The following is a 16,016-nucleotide window of genomic DNA, read 5'->3' on the forward strand; positions in this document are numbered from 1 at the left end:
TCTGTTGAAGGAGCGAAGCACTGGACCATCACAGCATCCAGCTCTGTGTTTATCTCTGACTCTCAAACAAAAACCTCCCAGTTCCTGTCTGCTTAGACGCTCCAATCCACAATCTACTCTCCCAATCTGCTTGGCTCCATTTTATTTTCCCCTGCTCCTCTTTTACCGCCAAGATGCTATCCCCCATCTGTTTATGGCCTAATGACAGATCTGGTCCTCAGGAGGCAGAGGGAGGGATGTGAGGAAATCAGCTGGGCCAAATTATTTAGCCACAAGCTGGAGAGAGGCCACAGCTACAGAAGCTCATCTTCCCTTTTCCCTCGGGGTCTGAACACATGCTGACACAGCCTGTTTCACGCTCACCAACATATACAGTATCTGTTTGCATGACAAAGGATTTCTTTGTCCATGGCGCGACCTAGCGGCAAGTGAGGGTAACTGAGCGGACTGCTGCATGAGCTAAAATCACGTTGGCAGCAACCAGTGCTTATAAACAGCGCTGATTCTGACAGCACGTTTAGATTTATCAGAAGATTACAGTCAATGAAATCTAAGTGAAATATAAAGTGTGAAAGTTACAAAGCATCTTATTTTCCTTGACTTTAAACAGGAAATGCGTCCTGTCCTCTTCCTCCTGAGCGTCCACATTTTGTGCATCGCTCCAGTCACATGCGCTCACCTGCTGCTGCCATAGATACACCTGCTAGGTTTTTCCATAACACAAATATCTGATAAGCCAATCACATGGCAGCATTAGGATATACTGACTTAACATGAAGAAATGCTAAAGTTCAAACTAGGAGAGAGTGATTAAGGTGGCTTTGAACATGGCGTGGTTATCGTTGGTACATGGACCGGTCTGAGAAATTCAGTAACTGGTGATCTACTGGGATCTTTCCACCCCAAAGTTATTGGGGTTTACAGAGAATGGTTTGAACAGAGGAGATATCCAGGAAGTAGCAGCTCTCTGATGCCAGAGGTTAGAGGATGGCCAGACTGCTTTGAGCTGACAGGAAGGCAGCAGTAACTCACGTACTGTAAACTACTTACAGCCAGAAGAGCACACATCATACTCTGAATACAGCTGAGACCACAGGAGGTGCTACTGTGGCAGCTAAGGACAGGAAACTGAGTTAATAACATGGTTAGCAGCTGTGAATGGCAGCTGCTTGAATTCAACACATTAGATAACCATGAGCTTTCCTCTGACCCACACGGCTTCATGTAAACGTGAGTTTGAGCTTTATATTTGTGCACGTCACACACAACCCTGAACCAATCAAGTTATATATATATATAAATATATCTCCAGGTTGGGGTGGTGTGGTGGTTAGCACTGTTGCTTCACAGCAGGAAGGTGCTGTGTTTGGATCCTCCACCTGCCTTTCTGTGGAGTCTGCATGTTCCCCTTCGTCTGGTACTCTGGCTTCCTCCCACAGTCTTAGGACACGCAGGGTTAGGTTTGTTGGTTTGAATCCAAATGGTTGTGTGTCTCTGTGTGTCAGTCCTGTGGTAGCTGGGATAGTTTCATACTGTAAAGACTCTAGAATAATAGAGGAATCCCCAATAATCAAACAGCCACCTGTGAGCAAGTACTTGGCGACAGTGGGAAGGAAAAACTCCCTTTTAACCAGGCTCAGGGAGAAGCAGCCAGTGTGCTTTATTATATGTGATTTACCTGTCGTGTGTATTTGATCATGATGAGTGCTCTGTAGAAAATCAACTGTTTTACAGATTTGTTTCATCTATAAACACCTTGTTGTGCTTTAGTGCATCATGTTTGGTTGTTTGGGACCACTGGACTCAGTTATTGGTTACTGTGGGGCGGCTGCAGAGCAGGTCACCTACTAATTGGAAGGTTGGTGGTTCGATCCCTGCCAAGCATCCTTGGGCAAGATCCTAACACCAAGTTGCTCTCTGATGCATCCATGGGAGTGTGAATGCTGTATACAGCACGATATAAGAATCGGTCCATCGACCATCTTTAAGAGTCTTCAATGATGGAACGACACGGGAGAAATAAAAAGCCATGCTACAGTGCTGTCAACAGTCATATGCTGGTCAGAAATGGTGTTTTCTAGAATAAGTTGGCCCGTGAACAAGTTCAGCACCTGTTGTTGTGATCTGACACAGACCGATGCCTCCATGATGGCCCGGGCCAGCATGCAGGTCCTGTTGTCGGGACAAACACTCCTAAATGTTTCTCAGAATTCATGCGGGAAAAAAGGTCGGCAAACACATCGTTAGTGCACTTTATTAAGTTTATTCATCATATGCAGAGCAGTTTAACAACATCGATACTGAGGACACATTGTGTGTTATTGATCAGGCTTTTAATCAGTGTCCCAAACATGAGAGAGAACTGCATCTGTTCAATCAGAAGAAAAGAAATACTGTCTATAGGAAGCTTTGATTTCAAAGCTCTGTTATGGACTGAGAGCCACTTCTTATCTTCAATAACTGGACGCTGCCCTCGTGTTTTTCAGCCCAATGCTTTGAAACCAAATACATTTCATAGTAGTTATTTTCAGCCTTAAGCAGAGGATTTGATTTGTTCTTGAAGGCAGCGCTCCATGAGAGCTGTGCTTCCAAACCATTTACAGGCTAACATTATAATGATCCCGGCTACATTTCTTTCAAATGAATAACAGCCTGACATGGAAGGTAAGTTTCTAGGAATCTAGATTTTGATTAACTTTTAACAGCTTGGCGTATTTATGACAACAGGCCAGCATCGTGAAGCCCGCTCACGTTTGGGGTGAGAGCCAAACGAGGGAGTGAACTGAGAGATTTGGATGAAGGCATGAACTATGAAATATTGGTTCTGAATTCTTGCTGAAGATCTGTCAGACCAACAGTCAACACAGCAGGTGCTGATCTCCATGAGCGCTGACAGACGCCCCGTGCTCTTTAAAGCTACGCAAGGTAACTGTGCCCGCTGGCAGCTGAAGATAGCAGCGAGGAGAAGTTAAAACACTGAAGGGTGATGTCAGCAGGCCGCACGTGCACAGAGTTTATGCTTCACATCATCAGATGTGAGAGGAAGAAAGGAGGAGAATTCTCGTGGTTCACTTTCAGGCTATAACATGGAAATGTATCACTACAATAATTTTGCTCATCTTGTGTCTAATAAATTCTTAATGTTAGTGAAAGGGGGCTTTACAGGAGCCAATGTGTATGGTCGAGTTGCTCCTTACACACAACATAAACTAAAGTGTCCTCAGTATGAAACCGTCTGGTTATTTTCTCCTCAATAAAAGATGGGACTTCTCCAACCAGCTCACGGGTGGTTGTTGGGCTTGTGATGGAGGCTCCACCAAGAACTTCCTTGTAGTTTGGATGGAAAATACCAACATTTGCTAACTAACTAACTATCTTTGCAGCCAATTTCACACTAGCAACTACTCGGCAGCTGGGTGTGGGATCCACATTTTCCCTGGTAAACGGGAGTTTGCAGAGCGACCTGTGTGACTCAGGCTTACTGCTGCTGTTATTTTTTTCAAATGGAATAGTTGCAAGTATAGAAACTAAAGGATGGAGCCACCATTGTTACCCAGTCACGAAGACGCCTTTTGCTGGTGAATGTGACAGAGAGGAGTGTACCTGCCTGTGAAACTGAGAGACGTCCCTGAGCCCACACATCAAAGTTTGTACTAAGGCTGCGTCCACACTCGTGTTTTCAGTCGTTTTCACAGAGTTAAAATGCATCATTGTTTTCGAAAGTCTCCGTTTTCGCTGTTCACACTGCGACGCAAAGCACCGTTTTCAAAATGCTGCGTTTTCCTTGAGCGAAAACGCCGTCTCAGTGTGGACGGGTGCCAAAACGGAGAGAAAACAATGCATTAGTGTGGACGTAGCCTAAGATCAGAGAGCAAAGAGTGTGAGACGACACTCATCGCCACCCAGTGGTCATTCAACAGAATCCAGCTTTAAAGCACTTCTGCAGCAGTTTGAGTTCACAGATGAGCGTCTACTCTCTGTGTAACCTGAGCACAAGTCAGTAAAAGTTGTGATTTGTGAACGTGATGTCTTTCTGAGATCAGCAGTGGTGTTAAAAATGACTGCTTCATCATGTCACACGTCTCTGCACTGTTTAATACCTGCACTCTGCTATTAGATGCATCTCAAGCAAAGCGACCCAGAAGTGTTGTTAAACGTTTCCTGAGATGTTTGGCTGATTATTAAGACAAATGTGGGTCAATTTGGGAAAAATACATTAAAATGAATAAAAATGGGAGATGCTTTAAAACAGGTCAGATGCTGGTTTTGTTATATAAAGAACGTGCTGCAGGTATTTACAGACACATAATCCAGTAACACTGATAAAGAGGCCTGTGGCCTGACTCCCTTTCCAAGGATAAATCACAGTTATTAACTGCCAAAAATAGAAGACAGGGGAAAAAGAAACAATATAAAGGACTTTAAGGAATTCATAACAGCTTCCTGTGCCTCCTGTTAAAAATATTAAGACCTGACAGGGCTCAGTGCATCGCCTATGAAGCAGATTTAATGGAATAAATGCCACAAGGCTATAAATAAGTGACCAGGATCAGAACTGCACCAACAGGGAGCATCTGCAGAGTTTCAGACTGCAGCTCTGACAGCAGACTTGCTTGGTATTCCTCTTATAAGAAGCTTTCTTTCATTTGCACGCCATGCCCCACTTCATCATTTCATACTTTGAGTCTGTGCTGCGCTGTCCCAGCAAATCCAGCGTTTGATCCAGAAACCATTAGCTGCTGACGATGCCTCTGCTTCCAAAAGCAACATCTCGTCCTCGTCTTCCTGAGCTTCGTTTCCAGTTAAAAATAAACAGCCTTACACAGTCATGGCCAGGATTAGAAGCACACTCTGCTCTGGTGGTAGACAGACTGTTTATGAAGCTGTTAAGGACTTGGATTAGTCGCTGGCAAACAAGTCACCCACACATCATCTAACTAACAAAGTCAAACAGAGTTCAAAGAGAAGCAAAGGTGTGAGAGCCGCCGTCTCTAATAACAGAACCTACTGTAGAGGAGACGAGTCTGTCAGTGCATGCTGGTTATGTTAACATGAGCAGATATGAAAGTTGCTGTTGCGTTTCCACTCGCTGTCCCTGCTATCACTGCCAGTTCATTAAGTCGACTAAACGCATCACACGCAGAGAGTGAAGAGCTGAGCTTATTTTAAAGTTGCCTTTGTCCACTTTCCCCTGCGCTCGTCCTCAGAGTAGCTGCAGGACTAACATCACTCTCGTTTCCTCCCGACTCGAGGTCATACCCAAAGATGTGCAGTGCAGCAGTGTTTTCATGCTTTGTGCTTCCTCTCAGACTCACAAACTATCGACCAGCATAGAAACGAAACATTAAATGTGTATCGTGTGTTTTCAACAGCATTAAAGGCATTTACAGCACAGAGAGTCAAGTTCTGATTAAACACTTCCTGTTAACAGGTAGTGATGTCACAACATCAGAGTCAACATCCACATATTTTGTCCACGTTCAACACACATGTTAGCCTTTAAACTAGCTTTGCAAACGAGACAGAAACAAAGAACATGTGTTCAGTGTGTGTGTGTGTGTGTGTGTGTGTGTGTGTGTGTGTTCAGTGTGTGTGTGTGTGTGTGTGTGTGTGTGTGTTAGAGAGCAAGCCAAGTGAAAATCAGTGTTACTCTGCTTTCTTTAAAAAGTTAAAAACATCTCATCTTACAGCAGCACTAATGGGATCACACAGACTGACAAGGGTCCAAGCCTGAAAACGCTGACTGCAATAGCTGCTGCAGTGTTTGCATGGCAGGGTTCTTAAACTAAATGAATCTCAGGCAGCAGCTCCAGAGCTGTGCCAGCTGTTCTCATATTTAACACGGTGCTCTGCAGTTTCCAGTCCTTTGAGCACTGCTCAGGCTCCTCCTCCAGGTGGCGCTCACTGATAGCAGAGGTAGCTGATGATGAGTTTAGGGATCTCGAGCTGGCCTATGACATTTCGAGCCCTGGTGCCGAGCTTCCTCCTCACTGCCAACCTGCCGAGCTGCTGCAGACTCAGAGGAGAGGCTGAACACGGGGAAAACATGTCAAATCTCTGTTCATAACACATGCAAATGATAATATGACATTTCTCACATGAACAAAATGACGTGTTAGCCTCTAGAATACTGGTTCACTGTCAGAGTAAAGCTGGAGAAGTGAAAGACAGCTGAGCAGCTGTGCATCAGAATATTATGGTACATGTCAGGTGTCGTCTTTCTGACGCTTCGTGGAAGTGAAAACGATCCTCTCGTGCCTCCTGCTGGTGCTGCACACTCATTAAACTTACTCTCATAAGACTGTAGGCAGGCTGCAGAGGGAGAGCCCGGCGTGGTGTAGTCCACGGGTCTCCTCTCGTGTTGATCTCGAGCGTAGATGTTGGCTCCAAACTCCACCAGCATCTCGATCGTCTCCACCTGCATGCTTTTAGCAGCGTGGTGCAGCGGCGTCTCGTGCAGCCTGGCGGCGTTCACTTTAGCGCCTACGCAGAACAGAAACATTGAAGCCTGAAGGAAGACGTGGGTGTGGTTATTTAACACACATCGTTGCACCGCAGCGGTTTGTGCTGCGCCTCAACACAAAGCTCAGTTTCTCAGGGGGGCAAACAATACTGACGGTGGTGCTTTTTGTTCTTTCTGAAGCATTTCTGTTATTGTGTGCCAATAATGTCTGAAGAACGTGTTTTTACAAACAGCATGTTGGAAACCTCTCTCTGTTAAACAGTCCTGGCAGCCGGCCGTGCCACCCCTCAGACACCTGTGGCATCAGTTTGAAAATCCTCTGTTGCCTCGTTCTCATGTTCCCAAAGCTGAGCGTCCACACTCCCAGCGTGACCAACAACAGTACCCATCATCCTTTTACGGCTCAGGGGTGAAACGCACAAAATAGAAATTCCATAAAGGGGCTAAAAATGTGTTCTCATCTGCTCCTTATACACTGGTCTACAGTTAGCACGCTGACTGTTAGGTAGCTTATATTATGTTGTACTCTGTGTTTGATTCATTCTACTGTGCAGACCCTCACCTGCATTGAGCAGCTCTTTAACACAGGCCGTGTGCTCATTGGCACAGGCCACGTGCAGCGGGGTGCCGTAGTAAAGGTCATACGCCTCGAGACAAGCTCCCATGGAAATCAGCAGCTTCACACACTCAGAGTTTCCTGAAATACAAACATATATAAAAGAAACTTTTATTTTCCAAAAACACAGACAAAAGCACAACACGTGAGACTCTCACCTCCCATGCAGGCCTCGTGCAGGGGTGAGGCTGTGCGGGAGGTGAGGGCAGGGTTCGCCTTGGCACCGTACTGCAGCAAAAGTCTCACACACTCCAAACTACCAGCTGAACAGGCATCACACAGCGGGGTACTTCCATCCACATTCCTTGCATCCACCTGACAGCATCATGGGGAACAGAGTGTTTTCCATCAAGCGATTTCTACTTGTTTTCAAGAAATGTGATCTACAGTTTGACAGACTAGCATACTGTGTCTGTGACTCACCTGAGCTCCAGCCTCAAGCAGCAGCTGCACACACTTGGCCTGTCCGTGGAGGCACGCCTCGTGCAGCGGTGTGATGGAATCCACGGCCACCATGTTGACCGAGGCTCCGCCCTGAATGAGCTCCTCCAGTTGGGAGGCCTGGCCGAGCGACGCTGCCTTGTGCACCTCTGTTCGCTCCGCCCAGCAGCCTGCAGAGGAGCACGTTCAATCATGAACTGAAACCTCATCTCATTTATAGTAGTTGTTCTGCTGGGGTTTCTCAGCTTGCATGTTACCTGTGGAACACCTGTACACTCGCGGACTCGGGGCCGAATGCAGAGACGATGGAAAAAAGACAAACCTCATGAGTCCTTAGGAATCTTGAAGGACTGTTTGCATAAATATCAACATGCTGTAAAAGCTGCTAAATCTCTTCTAACAGTCATTTAAAAACCTCCCCACTCATTCACCTCCACAGCTTCCAAAATACTTTGTGAAAGATTTCAACAGTTTCTATTGGAAAAATATCAGATTTGAGGTTTTCAGAAGTATTTGTAGTACTGATCCCTACTGGGAGTGTCTTCATATCCATCGTGCTGCTGCTCTAAACCAGTGTGAGCCTGTGTCTTTGTCAGTTTTAAATGAAGCGTACGTGTAGGTTCAATAAGGAAGCTCACATCTGTCTGCTCCCAGATGTTGCCGGCTAAATCTAAACTTCACATCACTTCCACTTTCCCACACTCTCAAGCTGTTTGTGACATCACTATTCTAGTCCAATCATCTTTCTCTCGGCCTTCTTCGGCCCAATCAGCATTCACGCCGTGTACTTTAGATCTCACCGCGCATCTTTGGGAACCCCTGTTTTTCTGATGCTTGTAGATCCAAGCCGACACTGTAGATAGCAGTATCCTGTTATGAAGGCTCGAGCATTGTGGCCATTAAGGGAACTGGGAACAGTGGTTTAAGTCTTACTTTATGAACAGGAGCTTCTCAGTCCAGATAGATGCTTATTCCTCAGCTGCAGCACTTCTTACTTGTGGAGTTCCTCAAGGATCCATCCTAGGGCCACTCTTATTTTCCTTATATATGTTGGCTCTAGGGTCTATTTTTATTTTAAATATAATATCTCTTTCCACTGCTTTGCTGATGACATTCATAAAAAAAAAAAAAACAAGTCTTGGACGTAGTGTTTTCAGTGGGAGAAACGTTTCATCACTCATCCACGTGACGAAACGTTGGATCCCAAAAGGTTGAACAGAATCAGCTGTTTGGGACTTACTTACCTGGATGACTGAGCGTGCATGAAGACAACTCTGTGAAACTGTTATCGGACTGTCTTGCTGATATAAAAGTCTGGATGAACTCAAACTTCCTCCACCTTAACAATAGCAAAATGGAGGTTATGGTATTTAGGAGATCAGATCTTTCCAAAACCATTCTTGAGCGCTTTCTGTCGTTCAATCACTCCTCTGTCAGGTATCTTGGCATATTCTTTGACAGCTCCTTTAAATTCACAAAGCAAATAAGCTTTATAAGCTTTATTCAGCTATGACTTCTTGCTAAGGTAAAGCCTTATTTTCTTCCTAAGGATTTTGAAAGATTGAGCCACGTTATTATATCAACTTGCCCATATTACTGCAGTTCCCTTTATGTTGGTGTCCTGGTGTATTTTGGTGTTTTTGCTCTAAAGTGCTCTATAAATAAAGTGGACATTGACATATACACAGACATACAAATAAACATATATGGAATTAGTACTTTTCAAGCTTTACTACCACTCGGTGACCAATGTGTGATGGTCAGTGTGTGTGTAAGAGCCGCACTAACTTTTTCCTCTGTTTTTACTTAGCTTGCATCCACACCTGGGGCCAAGTCCAACCACCCATTAAAGGGGGCCTGTGTGGTGATAGAGTGGTACAGTGATTAGAACGGTCATCACACTGCAAAAAGGCCAGGTTTGAGTTTCCTGGGACCCTTTGTACCAGGTTTATTTGCTCTTTGTGGGGTTGCATGGACTTCCTCCCTCAATCCATAATCAATCCATTTCTTATAAGCTGCCTAGTCAAATCTAAAAGTGGACATAAATTAAAACATGCCAAAGGATGTTCATCTCAGACCGCGCTGTCATAAAGCTTCTTGCATCTTTGCATAGTTCATTTTGCATCCTTAATATCACATCCTCTACAGAAACAAAGTCAAATGTATGTCTCGATGCATGCTTAATCATCCAGGTAAGGAAAAAAGGTTGATTCAATTCATCTGGACGTAGCGAGAAAGGTTTCGTCATCATCCAGTGACTTCTTCAGTCCCAGCTGACTGCAGGCTTCCCCAACCTTATAAACAGCGCATTTACACGATGACTCAGACTAGCACCACTGACCTACAATATGCTAATTGTCAAGACTGATCACCGACCACTGATCAGTGATCAATGGTCTTTGATCAGTAGTTTATGGTTCACGGCTCAGTGCGTGAGTTCAATAAGGAAGATTGTTTTCATTTTTTACCGCGTGCCACTGCTCGATGTGTGTGCGCGTGCAGGCCCACACAGGCCCATGTGGGCAGCAGTGAAGGTGTCTCTCATCTCATCGTCACGTTTTCCAGGTGAATAAATTCTCTCTGCGTAATAACATGACAGCTGTTATTACCTGCTAGCTACAGAACAAGGATTACGGTAGCCGGCTGCCAGTCCTGCCAAGCTGACGTCAAACTTGGCCTCGATTAAACGATCGTCTTATTGTCTCCTCTCATACTCACCGATGTCGCCAAAGAAATAGGGCCGAGACTTTTCAGTGTCCATCCTCCGACTACTTCCCCCGCAGAACAAGCCAGACTGACATGAAACGCAGGGACTTACGGTTGTTTGTAAACAGTCGCGTCCTCGCGCACTACATGCGGCAGGAGTCACGTGACAAAACCCGACCTCCGCGGGCATGTTGGACTTTGTAGTTTTTACCCCAAATAAAACTGTTTCACGCCTGGAGAGTGCAACTAATATTTATTCTAACTCGGGTTAAATAATATTCTAGGGGGGTGTAAATAACCTGTCCTGAACAAAACGCCTGGTCACGATCAAAGCTATAATCTGGTGTATTTAACAGCCGTTTCACGCAACAGCTCGTGTTGGAACCACAGAGTAGCTGCCCTGCAGGTAGAGGTGGAGAAAGTACAGGAAGATTTCCCACTCACAGTATTTTCTGTTGAGAGCTGAACAGGCTTTGATCAGCTGACCTGTGTAACTGCTGCTGCTCTTTGATTTACATAACTGAATTCAACAGCATGTAACCCAATATTTGACAAGCTTGCTTGGCTGATTTCCATTCCCGACACTGACAGTACACTGTTTATGCTGTTTTCATACTAGATGGTATAAAGTTGGCATGAATTCAGTGAATTAATCTAAGTGTCATCAGCTACACTTGATGTAATCTAATTCTGATCACGAGCACCACTGTGCAGCAGTCACACACTGTTCTTTACTCTAAATCCATCACAGTGCACCTAACTAACCTGTTTATCCTACACCAGGGGTAGGCAACCTTTTTGATGACGAGTGCCATCTAAAATTTCCTCAGAAGTCAATGTGCCATATAATTGCATTAGCAATAAATTTAATAACGCTCTATATTAACAGTTGCTGCGCTGAGTGGACAGCTCCTGAAGCATTTGAAGTGTCGGAATGTGGAAATTTCAACATCGCCTGAAAAAACTGACAGCTAGCAACGTCCCTCTCACCAGTAGGATAAGTGATTTTTAGCCAATTACAAGTTGAATCTGGTAGTTGGGGTTGTTAGCTAAGATACCGTCATTAAGAAGAGACACAACTAATGTGTGTATGCGAGTTAATCTGCGATGTGCACCGCTGGCCCGGCCGTTTATTATTTAATGCACCTTCTCAGATTAATTCACTGCGTGTCGTGCCCGGGCTGGACTGGGACAAAAAAATCGGCCCGGGCATTTTGACTAGAGACCGGCCCACCAGGTATTAAAGCCATAAAGCCTTTGAATGAAAACAAACACTGTTGTGACAGTGATGTACAGTCTTGTTGATATATGTATGATTTCTATACATTTTACATCAGATGAAAACTTTGGTTGTAAGATTCAGATAATTATTTAATAAAAGCATTTTAAATGAGAATAAGAAAGAAAAGTATTTCTTTGTGCCCCCCTTTCCCTGTTAATGCCCTACCTGGCCCCCTGGCAACACTTTGCTAGAGCCGCCCCTGCACAGTTACCAGCTGTCAGCTACTTAGAAAAGGATCCTGGTGTTATTTGTCTCTCAGAAACAGTTCATAACTTCCCTTCAACTCATTCATGTCACCTAAAAGGTAAACCTGTTTCTCCATCACCTGTTCAGCTCTGATGGTTCAGTAAGGACATCTCCTGGTTTCACCTTCATGTTTCCCTCTCACCACATATCCAAACCGACATCATGACCAGCAGCTTTACAGCTGTGGCTCCAGCAAACATCAGCTGATACTAGAAAGTAATATTAAATAAATTCTAACAACAGCTGATCAAGCTTAAACGTGCTGCTGTTGTTTAGCGCGTCATCCGCTGGTTTCCTCTTTCTGGCGCAAAGTGGGCGATAAACAAACAAGAGAGACGATCAGCTGATCACTGATCAGTTTCATGATTGAATGAGAGAAGAAGAAACAGCTGCAGCGTAACGACAGAATAAATCCAGCTTTGTGTCTTTTTCATTGTAGCTGAAGTTCGGGACAAACTGTGTTCCTTTTCAGCTCAATACAAAACGCGTAATATTTTCTCTGAATACGAGACGATCCCGTTTTTTACAGGACGGTTGGAAACTCTACTAACTAACCTTATGAATAAAATAAAGTTCACTATCAGTAACATCATAGCACCCACCCAGCTGTATAGAAACTCTTTCATGCTAGCTAGCACGCAGTACGAGTTATTGTAACTGACTGTAAAAAGTCAGCACAATGAAAATAAACTAAACTTGGTTTATATCTGACCCAGATAGACTGCAGGTCATAACTTCTCACCTGACGCTCGGACCGGCGGCCGCCTCGGGTCTCTCCTCCTCCTGCCTCACCTTTCCCTCATCCACCTGCTGGCCTCTGTGGAAGCTCCGCCACAGCCACCACCAAACAACTGAGTTATTTTTACACATCTGCCAACATCTGGCCAATCCACCACCTTTCATTGTTTATACCGTTACTAAAAAAAATAAAAATAAAATAAAATCATCGGCCCATAAAAACGAGAAATCACCATCGATGGCCAGTCCAGCTATGGTTGTGCCATCAGTTAACCCTTCGCGTGCCAACTGTGGCACACGTGCCCAGGGTTGTCGACCCCTGTCCTACACAAAACAACTGTTTCATCTCCTTTCATGTAGTATCTCCTGGTGACCAACACCCAAACAGGACAGCCGTTCATCGATCGTCTTTACACAGCCTGGGGTCTTGCCTGGTGTGATAGACCCCAGCTTCTATGGATCTTGTGCTCAGAGCTTGTTCCTGTGCTGCCATGATTAGTGCCTCTGTGCTGTCTTCAGTCGAGCTGTATCCAGCCTCTGGTAGGTAGGATTTCTGGATGTCAGCCACTTCCTCTATCTGGAGATGCAGGGGCCTGTGCTTCCATGATGGTTCCTCCTCTTCCTCAGGTTTCTGGTGCCTGAGGTATTCACTGAGCATGCAGTTGGTTATAGGCATCTTCCTGATGTATCTGTGGATGTTCGTTGTCTCATCCTGGACTGTGGTGCTGACGCTCACCAGTCCCCGGCCTCCTTCCTTCTGCTTAGCGTACAGCCAACATACACCCTCCATGCATGGTCAGGAGCTTCCTCGTCTTGAAGTCACTGACTTCTATCTCCTCCTTTGGCCAGCTTATTATCCCAGCAGGGTAGAATAACTTGACCTGAGACACTGATGTGCTCTTGGAGTAATTTTGGTAGTCTGGCCAGTGTCGCGTAATGTGGAATAGAGAGCTGACAGTCCCCCTGTTCATCACAGCTGAGCCGATAAAGGAAAGTGCCTTATGTGTTATAAATGTGTTGGAAATTGTCAGAGTGCTGAAACAGAGCTTTATATAGAATATACTTGTTCTCATTCAGCAATGAATTGGTTTAATTTGACATACAGTGTTGAACTGACTCCGTACAGAGATTTTCATCCTGGTTACATGTGTTTCATCTGAATGGCAAACATTTTTCAGGGGGACATTTTAAACCTTGTATACTAAATGTTCATGTGTAAGTCTGTAGGGATATGGGATGATCACAGTACTGGAGGTAGCTGTTGATGCGGTGGGATATATTCAGCTGACTCAGGACCTCTGATGCTCTGGTACCCAGCATCCTCCTCACAGCAATCCTGCAAAGCTGCTGCAGGCTCAAAGGATTACCTGTCAACAACAAATGTTTTAATAAGACGATCAGGCCTCAAAAGCAAAAAAAGAGCAAGAACGTAAGAACTTGAACTTTTTTGCTGTAACTCAGACACAACGCAGAAACTTACTTTCATAAAACCTGAGGCAGGTGTACGAGGGAGATGCAGGTGTTGTGTAGTCTATAGGCTTTCTTCCCAGGCTGTCGCTGGCGTACACATTGGCTCCAAACTCCACCAGCAGCTCAATCATTTCCACCATACCGACCCGAGCTGCGTGATGCAACGCTATTTCATGGAACTTCACTGAATTCACATTAGCACCTGCAAAATTCACAATCATTTAAAGGTCTTAGTCCAAAGACATGCACAGGTTAAACGGTATAGCTGTTAGTATGAGTGAACAGCTGCCTGTCTCAGCCCTGTGATCCAGAATGAACCCCGCCTCTCGCCCTCTGACAGCTTTGATTGGCTGCAGCACTCTCTGTAGGAAACTGGCTATCACCAACTGAACTTTCAAAATAAAACAACCATACATTGCACCTTTAACACACCTGCAGTTAGCAGCTCCTTGACACAATTCAGATGTTCTTTAGCACATGCTATGTGAAGGGGAGGACCAAAGTGGACGTCAAATGCCTCCAGCTTGGCACCGCTGGCTATCAGCAGTCTCACAACTTGGGGATTACCTGAGAGGAATGTGAAGTGTTGTTCATAGGGAGACATGTGATAGCATGAGTGTTGTTCCTGCTGAAGGTTTACCTTGTATGCAGGCCTCATGGAGCGGTGAGGCAGTGAGAGCTGTGAGGGACGGGTTCACCTTGGCTCCGTAGTCCAACAACAGCTTGGCACATTCCAGGCTGCCAGCAGCACAAGCATTACAAAGAGGCGTGCTACCATGGATGGTGCGTACATCCACCTGGAACAAACAGAAGAACATTATCTAGCTGTTCTTTAGGTAATCTACAAAATTGTAGGGCCATGTTAAGACCTGAACAACAAACAGTAGTTATCGTTTGTGAGGCTGTGACAGAGGGAGTGACTCTTGCTGCCCAGCAGTGGGATTCTGCACCAGATAGCATCACTTTGTACCCGCTGTGTTAAGGTGCGCGACTCCGACTCTACACCAGTCCGGCTTGTAGAGTGAAGCTGTGCCTCACCTGGGCTCCTGCCTCCAGCAGCAGGCGAGCACAGTGTGGATGAGCCTGGATGCAGGCTTCATGTAGAGGAGTGATGTTATCCACAGTCACCATGTTGACAGACGCTCCGTTTTCTATCAGCTGCTTCAACTGCAAAGTCCTGCCGTGGGATGCTGCTTCGTGCAGAGCAGTGCGGTCTGCCCAGAAGCCTCACACACACACATTAGCACAACAGCAAAGAGACAGCTGAAACAGCTTCCATTAACCAGTTCCATTATGTGTAAACCCAGTAAAGCAGTACTGGGTGGAATACGTCTGTCAATATCCATCAATGTCATGGCAAAGTGTCCATTACAAATATATGAACAAGGGCAATATTTAGACTGATTACAGAAGTAACTGTAAAAATCTTTTTCCCCTCATTCATCATGTTTAGGACATACGTCCATTAGTTATAGTGTAGTATGTAAATGTCGCATTTTCTCTTCATTTACAGAGACACTCCGAGCACGTTAGCTATAAGCCAGTTAGCTACCAGATGACTTGGTCTGTGTAGCGGCTGAACTTTCTGGACACCGCACTGACGGGACTCTGTTATTCTCCGCCTACATTTCCCGGTTAAAACCCGCTTTTGGCAGCGAACACACGGTTTTATAATCAGACGTCAGCCGTTCCCTTGGATGTGAGCTGAGGTGTAAATCATTAACTGCTGACGATGCTTCATGCTTACCGATGTCGCACAGAAACGAGCGGCGGGCTGCTGTCACCTCCATAATTACCGGTTACCACACTCGAAACATTAGCAAACACTGAAAGCGTCGAACGGAAAGCCACCGCGGCATTATGGGAATTGTAGTCGCGATCTGAAGACGAGATGAGGATTCTGCAGAGCTCATAAAGCGAACGCGGAAGTGTCGAAATCCATTTCCTAGTTTGGTCACTTGGAACAATCTTTTTTTTTCCTTAAAGCGAGTCAATAATCATAGACTACCTACCTTCAAGGTATTAAAGGCTCGTTTACAGTGATGCAAACAAGG

The 16,016-nt window shown here is 45.2% G+C and overlaps 2 protein-coding genes across 6 annotated transcripts; both read right to left on the reverse strand.

Moving 5' to 3' along the window:
- Positions 1-2,243: 2,243 nt before the first annotated feature.
- On the reverse strand, positions 2,244-10,391 carry asb13a.2 (ankyrin repeat and SOCS box containing 13a, tandem duplicate 2). 3 transcript variants are annotated; one of them, XM_063500517.1, is made up of 8 exons: positions 10,239-10,391; positions 9,989-10,100; positions 7,778-7,803; positions 7,503-7,690; positions 7,238-7,394; positions 7,026-7,160; positions 6,292-6,483; positions 2,244-6,029 (listed from the first exon to the last, which is right to left on the reverse strand). In XM_063500517.1, exons 1-8 carry the CDS (start codon positions 10,279-10,281, stop codon positions 5,902-5,904), a joined length of 981 nt encoding a protein of 326 aa, XP_063356587.1. In that variant the 5' UTR covers positions 10,282-10,391; the 3' UTR covers positions 2,244-5,901. The 3 variants fall into 3 exon arrangements, with proteins under 3 accessions (XP_063356587.1, XP_063356588.1, XP_063356589.1); XM_063500518.1 differs by lacking the exon at positions 10,239-10,391 and having other exon boundaries at positions 7,778-8,373; positions 8,454-10,225; XM_063500519.1 differs by lacking the exons at positions 7,778-7,803; positions 9,989-10,100 and having other exon boundaries at positions 10,239-10,389.
- A 3,149-nt stretch (positions 10,392-13,540) lies between these two features.
- On the reverse strand, positions 13,541-15,864 carry asb13a.1 (ankyrin repeat and SOCS box containing 13a, tandem duplicate 1). Of its 3 annotated transcripts, none has more exons than XM_063501009.1 (6): positions 15,710-15,864; positions 15,001-15,188; positions 14,603-14,759; positions 14,395-14,517; positions 13,973-14,164; positions 13,541-13,859 (listed from the first exon to the last, which is right to left on the reverse strand). In XM_063501009.1, exons 1-6 carry the CDS (start codon positions 15,750-15,752, stop codon positions 13,702-13,704), a joined length of 861 nt encoding a protein of 286 aa, XP_063357079.1. In that variant the 5' UTR covers positions 15,753-15,864; the 3' UTR covers positions 13,541-13,701. The 3 variants fall into 3 exon arrangements, with proteins under 3 accessions (XP_063357079.1, XP_063357080.1, XP_063357078.1); XM_063501008.1 differs by having other exon boundaries at positions 13,542-13,859; positions 14,395-14,529; positions 15,710-15,861; XM_063501010.1 differs by lacking the exon at positions 14,395-14,517.
- Between the last annotated feature and the right edge of the window lie 152 nt (positions 15,865-16,016).

The sequence above is a fragment of the Pelmatolapia mariae genome, linkage group LG17, assembly GCF_036321145.2.
Source record: "Pelmatolapia mariae isolate MD_Pm_ZW linkage group LG17, Pm_UMD_F_2, whole genome shotgun sequence".
NCBI classification, from domain to species: Eukaryota; Metazoa; Chordata; class Actinopteri; order Cichliformes; family Cichlidae; genus Pelmatolapia; species Pelmatolapia mariae.